This window comes from Salvelinus sp. IW2-2015, unplaced genomic scaffold (assembly GCF_002910315.2).
Source record: "Salvelinus sp. IW2-2015 unplaced genomic scaffold, ASM291031v2 Un_scaffold467, whole genome shotgun sequence".
Classification (NCBI taxonomy): Eukaryota; Metazoa; Chordata; class Actinopteri; order Salmoniformes; family Salmonidae; genus Salvelinus; species Salvelinus sp. IW2-2015.
The window spans coordinates 428,222-444,983 of NW_019942558.1; the positions used below are offsets into that span (position 1 = coordinate 428,222).

General features: G+C 44.0%; 2 protein-coding genes across 2 annotated transcripts in view; both read left to right on the forward strand.

Moving 5' to 3' along the window:
* The window catches only part of cdc42bpb (CDC42 binding protein kinase beta (DMPK-like)), a 125,895-nt gene extending 116,354 nt beyond the window's left edge, over window positions 1-9,541 (forward strand). Inside the window, exons 32-34 of the mRNA XM_024135499.2 lie at window positions 382-466; window positions 5,145-5,262; window positions 9,507-9,541. Of these exons, the coding sequence (XP_023991267.1) occupies window positions 382-466; window positions 5,145-5,262; window positions 9,507-9,528 (225 nt within the window). The 3' untranslated portion in view covers window positions 9,529-9,541. The remainder of the gene's footprint in view (window positions 1-381; window positions 467-5,144; window positions 5,263-9,506) is intronic.
* A 39-nt stretch (window positions 9,542-9,580) lies between these two features.
* LOC139023917 (serine/threonine-protein kinase MRCK beta-like) lies at window positions 9,581-14,944 on the forward strand. Its single transcript, XM_070438119.1, has 4 exons — window positions 9,581-9,628; window positions 11,585-11,693; window positions 12,037-12,106; window positions 14,662-14,944. The coding sequence occupies exons 1-4, from the start codon at window positions 9,614-9,616 to the stop codon at window positions 14,942-14,944; spliced, it is 477 nt and encodes a 158-aa protein (XP_070294220.1). The 5' UTR covers window positions 9,581-9,613.
* Window positions 14,945-16,762: the final 1,818 nt, after the last annotated feature.

The window sequence follows — 16,762 nt, forward strand, 5'->3', positions numbered from 1 at the left end:
CCAACTCCTGGAGAGCTACCCTCTTGTAGGTTTTTGCTCCAACCCTAATCTAGTGCACCTGATTCTAATAATTAGCTGGTTGATAAGCTAAATCTGGTTAGTTACAAACTGGGGTTGGATTGAAAACCTGCCGGAGGGTAGCTCTCCAGGAACGGGGAGCCTGATGCCCCATCTTGGTGAGTGTATGAGAGGACGCGTGTTCTAATCTCGGGTGTGTGTAGGGGGTGAGGTGTTAAAAAGTGTGTGCACCCATGAGTGAGAAGAGTGTCCGTGTCTTTGTGCACGTGTGTGTTTTTACGCATCATGCGCACGTTTATGCCCCTTCATGAATGTGTGCGTTTGTAGTGTGGCTTGGTGTAACTCATGTCCCTGCCCCCTCAGATAAGGCCTCTAAATGTGGAGGGCAGTCTGAACCTGCTGGGCTCCGAACAACCACACCTCATCTACTTCAGCAACAACTCCACAGGTACAAATACACCTCAATATACTCACTCGCCTACAATATGGCCCAATGCACAACTATATCTCAATGTACTCACTCAGTACATACAGTGCCTTATTCCACATTTTGTTGTTACAGCCTGAATTCAAAATGGACTTAATGTATCCATTTTTTTCTTTTTTTTCTTTAACCTTTATTTCAGTTAAGTTAAGAACAAATTCTTATTTACAATGACAGCCTACCAAAAGGCAAAAGACCTGTGGGGACAGGGGCCTGGGATTAAAAATAAAAAATAAATTAAATACAAATATAGGACAAAACACACATAACGACAAGAGAGACAACGCAACACTACATAAAGAGAGACCTAAGACAACAACATAGCAAGGCAGCAACACATGACAACACAGCATGGTAGCAACACAACATGGTAGCAGCACAAAACATGGTACAAACATGGCACAGACAACAGCACAAAGGGCAAGAAGGTAGAGACAACAATACATCACGCAAAGCAGCCACAACTGTCAGTGTGTCCATGATTGAGTCTTTGAATGAAGAGATTGAGATAAAACTGTCCAGTTTGAGTGTTCATTGCAGCTTTTCTAGCTCTCTGCGGGTTTTGGCAGAGAGCTAGACACAGACAGAGGCCTCAATATTCAGCTATACCGTGAGCATAAGTACAATGGCACGTGAGCAAATGAATAACAACATAATCAATGGTGGGGGTCTTTAGAAGACCCCCGTAATCAATTTTAGTCCTTCACAGCCTTAAAGAAGAAAGGGTCTAAACCATCTGACCCAAATGTTTTTTTGGGATCAAGTTTCAGGAGCTCCTCTAGCACCTCGGACTCAGTGACCGCCTGCAGGGAGAAACTTTGTAGCGGGGCAAGGGTAAAAGAGGGAGAAGCATCGGGGATAGTCGCATTAAAAGGGGTGGGAGATGAGGAAATGTTGGACGGGCAAGGAGGCATATCTACCATCTACATCTACACACAATACCCCATAATGATAAAGTGAAAACAAGTTTTTAGAAGTTGTAGCAAATTTATTGAGAATGAAATACAGAAATATGTCAATTATATAAGTATTAACACCCCTGAGTCGATACTTTGTAGAAGCACCTTTGTTTTTTTCTCTCATCAAGCTACACACAATACTCCATAATGACAAAGCAAAACCAGCTTTTTTTACATTTTTGCTAAATTATTAAAAATTAAATGTGCTTTTCAGACCATTTACTCAGTACGTTGTTGAAGCACCTTTGGCAGTGATTACAGCCTCGAGTCTTCTTGGGTATGACGCTACAAGCTTGGCACACCTTTATTTGGGCAGTTTCTCCCATTCCTCTCTGCAGATCCTCTCAAGCTCTGTCAGGTTGGATGGGGAGCTATTTTCAGGTCTCTCCAGAGATGTTTGATCAGGTTTAAGACCGGGCTCAGGCTGGGCCACTCACGGACTTTGAGACTTGTCCTGAAGCCACTCCTGCGTTGTTTTGGCTGTGTGCTTAGGGTTGTTGTCCTGTTGTAAGGTCAACCTTCGCCCAAGTCTGAGCTCCTGAGAACTCTGGAGCAGGTTTTCATCAAGGATCTCTGTAATTTGCTCCATTCATCTTTGCCTCGATCCTGACGCGTCTCCCAATCCCTGGTGCTGAATCCCCCCTCCCCCCAGCATGATTCTGCCACCACCGTGCTTCACTGTAGGGATGGTGCCAGGTATCCTCTAGACGTGACACTTGGCATTCAGGCCAAAGAGTTCAATATTAGTTTCATCAGACCAGAGAATCTTGTTTCTCATGGTCTGAGAGTCCTTTAGGTGCCTTTTGGCAAACTCCAAGCGAGCTGTCATGTGCCTTTTACTGTGGAGTGGCTTCCGTCTGGCCACTCTACCATAAAGGCCTGATTAGTGGAGTGCTGGAGAGATGGTTGTCCTTCTGGAACGTTCTCCCATCTCCACAGAGGACCTCTGGAGCTGTGTCAGAGTGACCATCGGGTACTTGATCGCCTCCCTGACCAAGGCACTTCTCCCCCGATTGCTCAGTTTGCCCGGGTGACCAGCTCTAGGAAGAGTCTTGGTGCTTCCCAACTTCATCCATTTAAGAATGATGGAGGCCACAGTTTCCAAATCATGTCCAATCAGTAAAATTGACCACAGGTGGACTCCAAACGAGTTGTAGAATGTGGCGACATCACAATGATAGAAAAAGGTTTTCCTATTAATTATATGGCTCCTTTTGAAATGTCGTCGTGTTTCCAAGCCACACTTTTGACAAAATCTCCGTCAGCGCCACTCGAGAGTAGAACTTTGTTGGGCATCAGTCTTCAAAAGAAACGTAAAAAACTAAATATGTGACAGGAGAGTAGCAATTCCAACCAGAATAACCTACTCCAAGGTCCTCTGATAATACTAGTCCCGAGTTTGACAGATGTTGCTCACGGTTTGGGCAAGAAACCAACTGATTCAATAAATGTAACTAAGTGCTGCGTATAAGCTATATGTGAATGGCCTACATGTATCCAATCAACTTTCACAGTGAATGTTTTTGTTTTGTGCGTATGAATGAAATATTACCAAATGCATCAGTAAAAAATATTGAGCCTATTTAATGCAACCCTTGCTGTTAATAGATCGCAAAGCAGCAGCATACAACTGACCTAAACATTTGGAAATGATAACTATACAATAGGAAAGATGGTTTGGTATGTTTTAGAAACTTGGGAACCAAGCTCGAGTTATCAGTGTGGCTCTGTCACCTGGACAGAGTTGAAATACTGTCTCTTCACGCCTAGAATAAAAACCTCCAGGCTTCCTTCATAACTGTCAATTTATTGGGGGGAAAAGAAAGAATTACAGGGGGCAGTTTGGAAAAAGCGATTCTCGTCCGAATCGTCTTCTGGAATAACGGACATTCTGGAGTGATAATTACATAACCAACGTTCTCTAGTAATACTAGTGCAGTGCGAATAGGGCTTTGGTCACGTGCATGCGATGCATTCAGTGTGTCACATAAAGAGAGCAAGGGTTGAGGGAATAGGGAATGTTTCTCCTAAACTGTTGAGGCATTTCGGGAAACAGGACTTTTCAGTCAGAAATGGCTGTAGTTATGTTGCAGCTTCAGCAACATAGACAGTGCGATAAACACTTTGATAAACTCTTTGATGTTCTGTGGCGGTCGCTGAAGCAGGGAGGAGAGAGAGACAACAGGTGCTAGTCACAGTCACTTGCTGTCAAAATGTTGTGTCTCAAACTAGACACTCTAATCTACTTGTCCTCTTGCTCAGTTGTGCACCGGGGCCTCCCACTCCTCTTTCTATTCTGGTTAGCGCCAGTTTGCGCTGTTCTATGAACAGAGTAGCACACAGCGTTGTACGAGATCTTCAGTTTCTTGGCAATTTCTCGCATGGAATAGCCTTCATTTCTCAGAACAAGAATAGACTGACGAGTTTGAGAAGAAAGTTCTTTATTTCTGGCCATTTTGAGCCTGTAATTGAACCCACGAATGCTGATGCTCCAGATACTCAACTAGTCTAAAGAAGGCCAGTTTTATTGCTTCTTTAATCAGACAACAGTTTTCAGCTGTGCTAACATAATTGCAAAAGGGTTTTCTAATGATCAATTAGCCTTTTAAAACGATAAACTAACACAACGTGCCACTGGAACACAGGAGTGATGGTTGCTGATAATGGGAATCTGTACGCCTATATAGATATTCCATAAAAAATCTGCCGTTTCCAGCTACAATAGTCATTTACAACATTAACAATGTCTACACTGTATTTCTGATCAATTTGATGTTATTTTAATGGACAAAAATGTGCTTTTGGTTAGAGTCCAACGCTCAAGTGGTTAGAGCGTTGGACTAGTAACCGAAAGGTTGCAAGATCGAATCCCCGAGCTGACAAGGTAAAAAATCTGTCGTGCTGCCCCGGAACAAGGCAGTTAACCCACTGTTCCTAGGCCGTCATTGAAAATAAGAATTTGTTCTTAAGAGACTTACCCAGAAAGACTCACAGCTGTAATCACTGCCAAAGGTTCTTCTACAAGGTGTTGACTCAAGGGTTGGAGATACTTATGTAAATGAGATATTTCTATTGAATTTTCAATGCATTTGCTAACTTTTTTTTTTTAAATCACTTTGTCATTATGGGGTATTGTGTGCAGATTGGTGAGACATTTTTTTTATTTAATCCATTTTGAATTTGTGCTGTAACACAACAAAATGTGTCGTAAGTCAAGGGGTAAGAATACTTTCTGAAGGGACTGTATACAGTATCCCCAAATACACTCACCTACACCTTAAAGGTAGACTCAACGAAATGACGTTGCCATGAGCAGCCCCGCAGATATTGAGATGAGCGAGATGCAAGACTTCACTCTCACACAGTCACACACAGTATCTGCGCATGTGCGCGGGTTGGCTTCACACTGTTACAATGTGGTAGCCAGGAGGAGAAGTTGAGCCTCTCGCTTCAACACTCTTAGTTGTTGCGGAAATTGACCCCCTATGCTGTTTTTCTTTCTGCATCTACATCATATCGCTGAGTCTACCTTTAATATACTTACCAACTACTGAGCCCTCAATGCCTTAACTCACTGCTACCACCTCAGGCACAACCACACCTATACACGATATAGTCATTAACGAATCCTCAGGAGCATTTTGGTCTCAGTACAGCTTCTCAATATAGTCTCTCTCCTCCAGAAGGTGACCTGTCCATCCCGGAGACGTCTGACAACAGTAAGAAGCTGATGATGAGGACGCGCAGCAAGAGAAAGTTCCTCTTCAAGGTCCCCGAGGAGGAGAGACTTCAGCAGAGGAGGTAACCTTTTTTCCGTTCCTTTTTATACTTTAATTGCCTTTTTTGACTGTGAAGCAGTGAAGTAGAGAGGGGAGACAGAAAGTAGGGGCATAGACAAGGGAGGTGGAGTCTGGGCTTGAACCACAGTCGCCAGGAGGTTATTTGTGGTCCGGAGTCGAGAGCGCTACTGCTCGACCAGACTCCAGCATCAGAGGAGGTAACATTACTCTGTTCACTTATCATTATTATACCTTTCATACTAAGATGTTTTTCTGGCAACCATCATAACGCCAACTTTTTTCCGCCTTTTCTTTATATGTGACCGACCGGCTCATGTTGCAAAATTTGAAATGGTGTTTTTTACATTGGATAAAAGTAGAGACTCGGTTTATCACACACTACAGTTGAGGAACAATGGGAAAGTAATTCTGCTTTGGAAGTTGATAAACTTGTAACCTCACTTTTGAGAAAAGGGCTATAACTAGCTCTGAGATTAATAATATTACTACACAGATCATACACATAATGTTAGCTAGCAAGCCAGCCAGCTAACGTTGGTTAGCTAGCTAACAGTACACTTTAACTTGAAATGAAAACGACTTTCTGACAAAACATATAATATCTGAAAATGTAGCTAGCTAGACTATATTACCCATATACATGGATGGACGCTTCTCCCTCTGTCACGGATGCCATGGTTGCCCTTAGTTTGAAGATGTAATCTGGAGACAGGTGTTTTCTACAACAGCCTTCTCTGTGTTCTCTTTTTTTAAATCTTTCTGCATATTTGCACTCGAACGTTCGAATTTTCTCCATATCCTTAGCTATAATACTTAATCCACTGATTTCAAAACTCGGTCCTCCAGAAAGTGGAGAGCAACACTTTTGCAGTTTTACTACGTGTTATCTATCAAAAAAGCCAAGTTAGAAAAGATTACCTACACATACTGACCAGCTCATGTTATAGACAGATGTGAGCTACATGGCAGACCAATTCGGACTCCTCTCTCGGCATGTCCAGCCCACCCATTATCTCAGCCAATCATGGCTAGCGGGAAGGTTCCTGTCTTTTTTACGTGGCTAAACCGACTAGGCTCGTAATTTGACACATTTTATTCGGAAGTTTACATGTTCCAGAAGGCATTTCTGAATCAAATGGCTCTCCTGTGAAGTAGTGATGCGCAACACATGCCCAGTTTCCTGAAACTAGTCACAAACTGGTATCAAAGCCGAAACCTTTATTTTCGCCAAACGACCTAGTAATCATTTCGGTGAAGTTCTGCCTGCAGCTAAGTATGAAACATTGGCGCGCACTACGCTCTTAAACTCTTAAACGACTTGACTCATCGCGCTCTAGTGACTGCTTGTGGCGGGCCGGGCGCCTGCAGGCTGACTTTAGTCGTCAGTTGAATAGTGTATCCTCCGACACACTGCAGGTAGCCTAGTGGTTAACCCACTGTTCCTCGATGTGGATGTCGATTATGGCAGCCCCCCGCACATCTCTGATTCAGACACATTTCAGTTGAAGGCATTCAGTTGTACAACTGACTAGGTATCCCCCTTTCCCCACATTGGTGCAGCTGGCTTCCGAGTTTAGCGGGCGGGTGTTAAGAAGCGTGGTTTGGCGGGTCATGTTTCGGGAGGACACATGACTAATTTCGCCTCTCCCGAGCCCGTTGGAGTTGCAGCGATGATACGAGATCGTAATTGGATTTTGAAACATTTAACATGCAACAATGTAGCCTAAGTCAAGTGTTCATCTATCACCGATCAGAAACATTTAGCATGTAATAATGTAGCCTAAGTCAAGTGTAGACCAATTATTTTGTTTAATCGTATATAGCAGCTCCAAAAGCCCTTGAGGTTGTGAAATATGAACGAGACTCACATGCTTTTGAAAATAGGATTGCTAATATTTTCGATCAGGATGAAGGTAAGACCCTACGGCTGCTCCCTAACAAAGTGGAGTGAGGGTAGGAAAGAGATTTAAATAGATAAAGAAGCATGGGCCTTAAGGTCTGTTTCAAAATCTAACTTTTTTTTATATGCCACATGTTCCGTGACACAAGCTGTGTGTGAAAAAATATCTGTATTTTATTCTGTTATATTCTTAGTATAAAATACACTATATGGTAAAAAGTATGTGGACAACCCTTCAAATTCTTCTATTTCAGCAACACCCATGCTGACGGGTGTTTAAAATCGAGCACACAGCCATTTAATCTCCGTAGACACGCATTGGCAGTATAATGGCCTGTACTGAAGAGCGCAATGACATTCAACGTGGCACCGTCATAGGATGCCACCTTTCCAATAACTCAGTTCGTCAAATTTCTGCCCTGTTAGAGGTGCCCTGGTCAACTGTAAGTGCTGCTATTGTGAAGTGGAAACGTCTAGGAGCAACAACGGCTCAGCCGCGAAGTGTTAGGCCACACAAGATCACAGAATGGGACCGCTGAAGACCGTAGCATGTAAACATCACCTGTCCTCGTTTGCAACCCTCACTACTGAGTTCCAAACTGCCTCTGGAAGCAACTTCAGCACAAGAACTGTTCGTCTGGAGCTTCATGACATGGGTTTCCATGGCCGAGCAGCCGCACACAAGCCTAAGATCATCATTCGAAATGCAAAGCGTCGGCTGGAGTGGTGTAAATGCTCGCCGCCATTGGACTCTGGAGCAGTGGAAACACTTTCTCTGGAGTGATGAATCACGCTTCACCATCTAGCAGGCCTACGGACAAATCTGTGTTTGGTTGATGCCAGGGGAGCGCTACCTGCATCTATGCTTAGTGCCAACTGAAAAGTTTGGTGGAGGAAGAATACTGGTCGGGGGCAGTTTTTCATGGTTTGGGCTAGGCCCCTTACTTCCAGTGGAGGGAAATCTTAACACTACATCATACAATAACATTCTAGACGATTTTGTGCTTCCAACAGTTTGGGGAAGGCCCTTTCCGGTTTCAGCATGACAATGCCCCCATGCACAAAGCGATGTCCATACAGGAATGGTTTGTCGAGATCGGTGAGGAAGAACTTGACTGGCCTGTACAGAGCCCTTACCTCAATCCCATCGAACACCTTTGTGATGAATTGGAAGGCTGACTGCGAGCCAGGCCTAATCACACAACATCAGTGCCCGACCTCACTAATACTCTTGTGGCTGAATGGAAGCAAGTCCATGCAGCAATGTTCCAACATCTAGTGGAAAGCCTTCCCAGAAGAGTGGAGGCTGTTACAGCAGCAATGTTCCAACATCTAGGGGAAAGCCTTCCCAGAAGAGTGGAGGCTGTTATAGCAGCAATTGTTCCCAAACATCCTAGTGGGAAAAGCTTTCCAGAAGAAGTTGGGAAAAGGCTTGTTTTTAATTAGCAAGGCAATTTTTTTCAACATCCTAGTGGGAAAGGCCCTTTTCCCCTGAAGCGTGGGAGGCCTTGTTACAGCATGCAATGTTGCCAACATCGTCAGGTGGAAGCCCTTTCCCAAACGAGTGGAGGCTGTTTTATTAAGCAGCAAATGGTTTTTCCAACCATCTAGTGGAAAAGCTTCCCAGAAGAGAGTGGGTTTGTCTGCTTAATAGCAGCCAAGTGGTTCCAACATCTTAGTGGAAAAGCCTTCCCCAGAAGATGGAGCTGTTAACAGCAGATGTTTCCAACATTAGTGGAAAGCCTTCCCGAAGAGTGGAGGCTGTTATAGCAGCAATGTTCCAACATCTAGTGGGAAAGCCTTCCCTGAAGAGTGGAAGCTTTGTATAGCAGCAATGTTCCAACATCTAGTGGAAAGCCTTCCCAGAAGAGTGGAGGCTGTTATAGCAGCAATGTTCCAACATCTAGTGGAAAGCCTTCCCAGAAGAGTGGAGGCTGGTTATAGCGCATGTTCCAACATCTATGGAGCCTTCCCCCAAGAAAGTGGGAAAAGTTGTTTTATTAGCAGCAAAGGGGAGGACCAACTCCATATTAATGCCCATGATTTTGGAAATGAGAGGTTGACCAGCAGTGCAAAGCTGTCATCAAGGCCAAAGGGTGGGCTACTTTGAAGAATCTAAATTCCATATGTTTTTTATTCGTAGTTTTGATGTCTTCGCTATTTATTCTACAATGTAGAAAAATATAAAAATAAAAGAAAAACCCTTGAAGGTGTGTCCTAACTTTTGACTGGTAAATGTACGTCAGTTTGGTAGTACACTCACTCATTCTCTGTTACACTCACTCACAACTATTCACAATAATATACACTGACCCATTGGTTAAACCAGTGTCTTGTGTTGACAGAGAGATGCTGAGGGACCCTTGAGCTGAGGTCCAAGATGATTCTCTAACCCAATCAACTTCAACCACGTTGGCACACATGGGCCCCGGCGACGGCATGCAGGTCCTCAATGGATCTGCCTCTGGTAAGGCCCTCAACTGAACCACCTGTAAACAAGCTTGAGCCAAAATGTCTGCCTTCATCCTGTATTCATAACCCACAACAAAATTGGCCCTCCCAACCCCGCCTGATAAGCTTACTGATATCGGCGGGTGACAAAACAGGAGCCATAACAGCTGGATTCTAACGATCAACAGACACACGCTGGAGCTCAAAATTGTCTCCTAGCATTTTCTGACAGCAGCAGCTCCCATCCTAACTCCACAGAATAGCACTGCTATACTAACCTTTCCTAGATGTCACCCTTCTCCTACGTTCCCACCAATCTCTGCCCATGTTTTCCTCCTCCCTCCTTTGGGAGATGACCCCTATAGTATCCCCACGCCCCTCTTCACTTTCCTTCCCCCTCCCTCTTCCCATCTTCTTTTTTTCCTCTGGTGTCCTGTTTTTTGTTGTCCTTTTCCCCCCTCTTCTCTTCACCCCCTCCTCACCCCGCCGCCCGCCCAGCAGCAGAGCGAGAGCAACCCCCCCTCATCTCCCCCCGCCGCCACGACGCCCCTGAAAAAATCTCCACCGAGGGCCAACTTTTTTGAGCACGTCTATCACATGAGCCTTGTGTCGGCCGACCTCTACCTGCATAAAGAACCTGCCACCACCACCTACTCGCTGCAGCACTGCATCCTGCCCCAGTTCTCCTCCTCTCCCTCCACCTCCTCCCTAGGAAGGGTAGGCCTAACCTGACGCTTCCCACCCCTCCTGCCTCCTCCTTTTACCACCACCATCTCTTTTGCGCAATTACAAATCGCCACCCTATGCCAGGGTTACTGGTAGTCAAATACGAGCTTGGAGTACTGCTGGTCCTCGTTTTCTCTCTTTCGTTGTTAATTGATTGATTCACTTTCTTTTTTAATTGGACAGAGTTACCTGGTGTCCCAGGTCTGAATCGGTCCCTAATCAAAGGGAACTTATACAACTGGCTGTACTTCTACCCTCATGGCCTAGATTTGAGGGAAAGACCCCTATGCACTTGTGTGAATCTGAGGGGATAAGCAATATGACTGATCATACCTATCTGACTGTTAGTCTTCGATCTCCACAAGTAAACAGGGAGTTGGTACGAGGGGTCGACTTGGGACCGGGCCTATTTCCAGCGTTCCCGCCACCCTCTCTCTCACCCCTTGCACTCTTCCTTCGTCCCATTCCTTCCTTTCTCGCTTCCTTTTCCCCTTTGCTTGAGTGCAGTTTTTTCGAAAGCCGGGGTCGTTTTATTGTCGTCTGATGTCATATGAGTCTGTTTTTCTGTACTGGCTGCAGTGCGGTTGTGTTTTGTGCGATCTCTGCATATTTGTCATGTTAAAAACAGCAACATACTTGAAAAGCTTACCTCAGGGTTTCAATGGAGAGAAAGATTTGAAAAAAGGGTTAATTTTATTTGTAGACAGCCACCAACACCAAAAGTGAAGTAGACACTTCTCTATGGCTATTTCCCCCCTGTAGAATTTTGTGAAAACATGCCACGGTAAGTGTGACTTGTTTCAGTCAAACGAGGGACTTGCTGTGCATTTGGAGTTTATTTATCACAAAGTGCATGTGTGTGAGCGTGTACAAGGCTGTTGTAAGTATGCATTTCACGGTATGATCTACACCTGTCGTATTCGGTGCATGTGACAAATACAATTTAATTTAATTTGGTTTAATGTGTGAGCATCCATGTAAATGTCTTGACATTGTCTACTCGTGTACATGGGTCGTGTTCATTAGGCACCCAACGGAATTAAAGTCAATGAAACGGAAGGTCCAAACTGGGATTTGTCCAATAAGAAACACTAATTAAAATAAAATAAAAAAACGTTTTCTGTTGTGTGTCCTAATGAGCATAAACCTGTTCACTCATATAGTAAGGTCCTTCTATACCAATGGCTGTATTTGTCATTATCTTACTGTCTTGTCTGTGTGTGTTGGCGACTGCGTTGCGGCACAGAGTGTGATGCATTCTTCTCAGGACGACCCGGCCAAGGATAAGCCCCGCCCGCTATCCAGTATCTCCCGGCAACAGAGGAGCAAGACCCACATCACCCGCACGGCCTCTGGTGAGAGGATCCCAAGCACACGCACCTTCCACATGTGAACACATACAACACATAATGCATACATTTCAACACACACACTAGTAAATCCATTCTCTCTCTCTGTCATTGATGCTCTATGTCTGTGTTGTGTGTGTGTCTCGGGGTGTGTGTGTCTCGGGGTGTGTGTGTCGGGGTGTGTGTGTGTGTGTCGGGTGTGTGTGTGTGTCGGGGGTGTGTGTGTGTGTGTCGGCGTGTGTGTCTGTGTGTGTCTCGGCGTGTGTGTGTGTGTGTCTCGGCGTGTGTGTGTGTCTCGGGGTGTGTGTGTGTCTCGGGGTGTGTGTGTGTGTGTCACTGTGTCATGAAGGAGGTGCAGACTTTGGAGGAGCAGATCGTTGCGGAACATCTCCGACCCAGACGGGGACTTCGAGAGAGAGGTAAAGACCCAGACAGCACACACACACTGACTGTACATTAAATCACTCACACATTTACTCAATCTATGCCCCTCTCTTTTCCCTGCCATCTCCCTCTCTATCCCACATTCTCTGTTACATTAAATTAACTATCTTCCTGGGTATATAACACCATTCTCTGTTACATTAAATTAAACTATCTTCCTGGGTATGATAACACATTCTGTTACATTAAATTCAACTATCTTCCTGGGTATGATTACACATTCTCTGACATTGCCAAAGCAAACATTAATCATTCATATTTCAGTATGTATTGTTAAAGGCATCAGTATATGGAACTTTTGTCTATTGGAATGCTTTTAAGCCAAAAGGGGTCCCCTAAATGGACAGAAATATTGTCAGAATTACCTAATTTGATAGGAAAATGATACACCTCTCCACACTGATGAGCAAAAGCATATAATATATATTGTGGATAGTCCGATTAATATAATAGTTTAAAACGTTTACATGCTTTGCAAGAAGAGCAATTTCCCTAATAATCCTGTTTACATGGACACTCAGGCGACTGATGGGAATTTTGATGAATGCAGAAATCACTAATCAAAATAAACGTTCTACCACAGTGATCATGTTCATTGCAGTTCTTGACACAAACGGTGTGCCTTGCACTACTACCATACCCCCTTCAAAGGCACTTGCATCTTTTGTCTTGCCCACTCACCTCTGAATGGCAACATACACAATCCATGTCTGGATTATCTCAAGGCTTGAAAACCCTTCTTTAACCCTTCTCCTCCCCCTTCATCTACACTGATTGAAGTGGATTTAATAAGGGATCATATCTTTCACCTGTAGTCACCTGGTCAATCTATGTCTTGGAAAGAGCAGGTGTCCTTCATGTTTTGTTCACTCGGTGTGTAAAGTTTGTATGTGAAAACTATTTCTAGATTATATACTTTCGGTTTTTCCGAACTGGTGTATAAGCGGGAGGCTTGCACGTGTGCAGATCAAATACACAGCTGGGGAACGCCAATTTAAGCTGTTAACTTGTCCAATTAATGTAAATCAAATCAAAGTGTATTTTGTCACGTGCGCATACAACAGACTTAGAGTGAAAATTACTACAGGCTCTACCAATATGCAAAAAAGGTGTTAGGTAACAATAGGTAAGTAAAGAAAATAAAAACATGGTAAAAGACAGGCTATATACAGTACGGGCTAGATATAGTAGCGAGGCACGATACAACACCGGTTATCAGTGATGCGGTAGTATGTAAATGTAGATATGGTTAAGTGACTAGCATATACTAGGAACAGAGAGTAGCAGTAGCGTAAAAGAGAGGTTGGCGATGGGTGGTGGGACACAATGCAGATAGCCCGGTTAGCCACTGTGCGGGAGCACTGGTTGGTCGGCCCAATTGAGGTAGTATGTACAAAAAAACACATAATAGCACAATTGGTTGGGCGCCTGTAAAACTGCTGCCATTTCTTCCGGCGCCATTTTAGACAATTAGAACGATTTCTCAGAAAACCAGCTGTTTGAATCAGCGTATGCTTACTGTGCCAATTAAGATACATTTGGTAATGTAGTGTATGTGGACACCTGCTGGTCGAACCTCTCATTCCAAAATCATGGGCATTAATATGGAGTTGGTCCCCCCTTTGCTGCTATAACAGCCTCCACTCTTCTGGGAAGGCTTTCCACTAGATGTTGGAACATTACTGCGGGGACTTGCTTCCATTCAGCCAAAAGAGCATTAGTGAGGTCGGACACTGATGTTGTGCGATTAGGGCTGGTTTGCAGTCGGCGTTCCATTTCATCCCAATGGTGTTTGATGGGGTCGAGGTCAGGGCTGTACAGGCCACTGATCTCGCCAAACGATTTCTGTATGGACCTGGCTTTGTGCACGGGGGCATTGTCTTGCTGAAACAGGAAAGGGTCTTCCCCAAACTGTTGCCACGAAGTTGGAAGCACATGTTGGAAAGGTGGAATCCTGTGACGTAGCCACGTTGAAAGTCACTGAGACATTCTGCTGCCAATGTTTGTCTATGAAGATTGCATGGCTGTGTGCTGGATCTTATACACCTGTCAGAAACAGTGTCCACATAGTGTAAGTAGAGTAGGTGTTTACATTACTATTTCCTTTCTCTAACTACTGCCATAATCAGCTTAATATCGAATTATGAGTGTGCATGTAAACATACTCGCTGTTTTCACATGCTAATGTTTTTGCATTTGTGGCACAAATCCCATTCAAGTCATGAAACCAATATTAGCCTTTTTCGCACGTCATGTGCAGATAATCCGAAAGTATCTCAATTTGATTGTTAAACTCAACAAAATCACTTGTAGACGTGATGTACGAAAAATGCTAATATCGGTCCCATGACTTCGGGAATGGGATTTGTGCCACAAATGCCAGAGAAACTAAACCAAAGCATGGATTGAAGTCATACCTTGTCCATAGACTGCTTACAGGGTAAGGAAACCAATATGTAATTTGGGTGAACTATCCCTTTAACTTCGATAATCCATCTTTACCATAAACACCCTCTCTCTCTTCCCTCAGCCGGACTGGGACTCCACCCCCTGCAACAGGCCCAACTCTCCCCACCGCAGCCATCTTTACCATAAACACCCTCTCTCTCTTCCCTCAGCCGGACTGGGACTCCACCCCCTCCAACAGCCCCAACTCTCCCCACCGCAGCCATCTTTACCATAAACACTCTCTCTCTCTCTTCCCTCAGCCGGACTGGGACTCCACCAAGCATTCCACGCCCTCCAACAGCCCCAACTCTCCCCACCGCAGCCAGCTAACGCTGGATGGCCTGGAACGCGCCCTGGACGGCTGAGGACCCCACCACCTTACACACACACACACATAATATGTGCTTAATCATTCGACGCACCTACATTCAACTAACGTGCATTGTTTTTAGAACTTGTGTATCACTGCAAAAGTGCCAACAACAGACTGTGTCCCAGCCCCCCCCCCACCCTGATTTTTGATGAACGTTTATCGTTTTGGTCCCCCCCCCATTCCTACTTGTCTTCTTTCCTCTCTTCCTTTTCACTTTGTAAAGGGAGGATGCCACCAGGTACACCCCACAGCACTACTAGCAATCCTGTGCTGACACCTCCCCCCAACACACACACACACACCTCTCCAGTTCCCTGTTGGAGGAGACACCCATTGTCCTATGAGTTAAGGGTTATTGATACTTAGTTGAGGTTATTGAAACATAGATGCATGCGATGAACTGAATTAAAAACCCAGATCAATGAGGATAGGACACTCGCAGGGGGAAAAAAAGCATTCATAATGAACGATCCTAATCATAGGTATATGTTTGTGTTTCTAAACAAAGATTAGAGGAAAAAAAGAAAAGAGTGAAGGATAACTTTTTGTTTTTAAACGGTATAGTGTGGGGTACACACAACTGAACAGTGAAAGAAAGGGCGACTTTCTTCAAAGGGACCATAACCCTCCCACATTCCAGCCCCTGCCATACTGGCGTTGTAACCCTTATCGAGCTGTTCCCGGACAAGTGGCCATTCATTTGAGAGCAGTACCTACCCAGGGGACGAGCTGCCACTCAACAGACTGCAGGGGTTTTACTGTGAAGCTAAACCAGTGGGTCTTTATATCGTGAATTGTTTTTAACTTAGATATTTTGCCATAAAAGTATAGTTGGCAAAACCAATGTGCCATAGCCACATAATCTTGAGACTAAGACTTGGTGGGAATCTGAACAGCGAAAAAGGACCACAACTCATAGGATTAGTAAGTGTTCTCACAAGCTGCTGCTGTCGTTTGCTATGTTTTATATAAGTATGTGTGTGAAGAGCCGCTCACCATAGAGAGAGAACCTCCTGGACAAGGCCCTTCATTTTTAACCGTTCAATCATGAGTGAGAAGCATTAGCCTAGTTAAATGAAATAAAAATAGCGGAGGTGTAGTCATAGCGCCGTACCGCCACAAGGGGGCATGTTTCATTGTACAGTAAGAAGCGTGATATGCTGTACAGGCATGTGTTGCATATCCAGTTTAATCACTAGTGTGCCTTCAGTGCCATTTTCTTTTTTTGTCTTGCAGCACCACATTTGGATCAATTACTGAAGTGACTTTAACTCTGCAGGCCATCGGTGGGGGGGGGGGGGGGTTCAGAAACACTGTATTAAACTTGCACATGTTTTAATCCCAGGAAAATCCTCTTTGATTTTGTCAGTGATTTTTGTTTAGTTTTTTTCTTCCTGGTCTTTTCAGCTCTCTGAAAATGTGACTTTTTTTCTCTTCGAAACACTACTACTTTTTTCCCTCTTAAATCACTAGTTGAAATCTTTGTAATTATTGAATTGTTAGCAACAAACATTTGAACATAAAATAAAGTAGTATCTGTTGTGCTTTGCTTGTCTCTGTGTGCGCTGTCTTTTCTATACTGTATCTATTATATATGGATTATTTCATGCATTTTCATCACCTCAAAACACAACTTTAGTGCTATGAATTTATTACATTTTTTAAATTGTTTCATGAAAAATATGTCTAGAAAATAATTAATGAAACAAACAAATGAATGGTGAAAAGTTCATCAGAAGTACAGTTGAAGTCGAAGTTTACATAAACTTAGGTTGGAGTCATTAAAACTAGTTTTTCAACCACTACACAA

Excerpts from the sequence above, each read along its gene's own strand:
- LOC139023917 (XM_070438119.1), top strand. Across the intron at positions 11,694-12,036 it reads CATCACCCGCACGGCCTCTG|GAGGTGCAGACTTTGGAGGA; the intron begins GTGAGAGGATCC and ends TGTGTCATGAAG. Across the intron at positions 12,107-14,661 it reads ACGGGGACTTCGAGAGAGAG|CCGGACTGGGACTCCACCCC; the intron begins GTAAAGACCCAG and ends CTCTTCCCTCAG.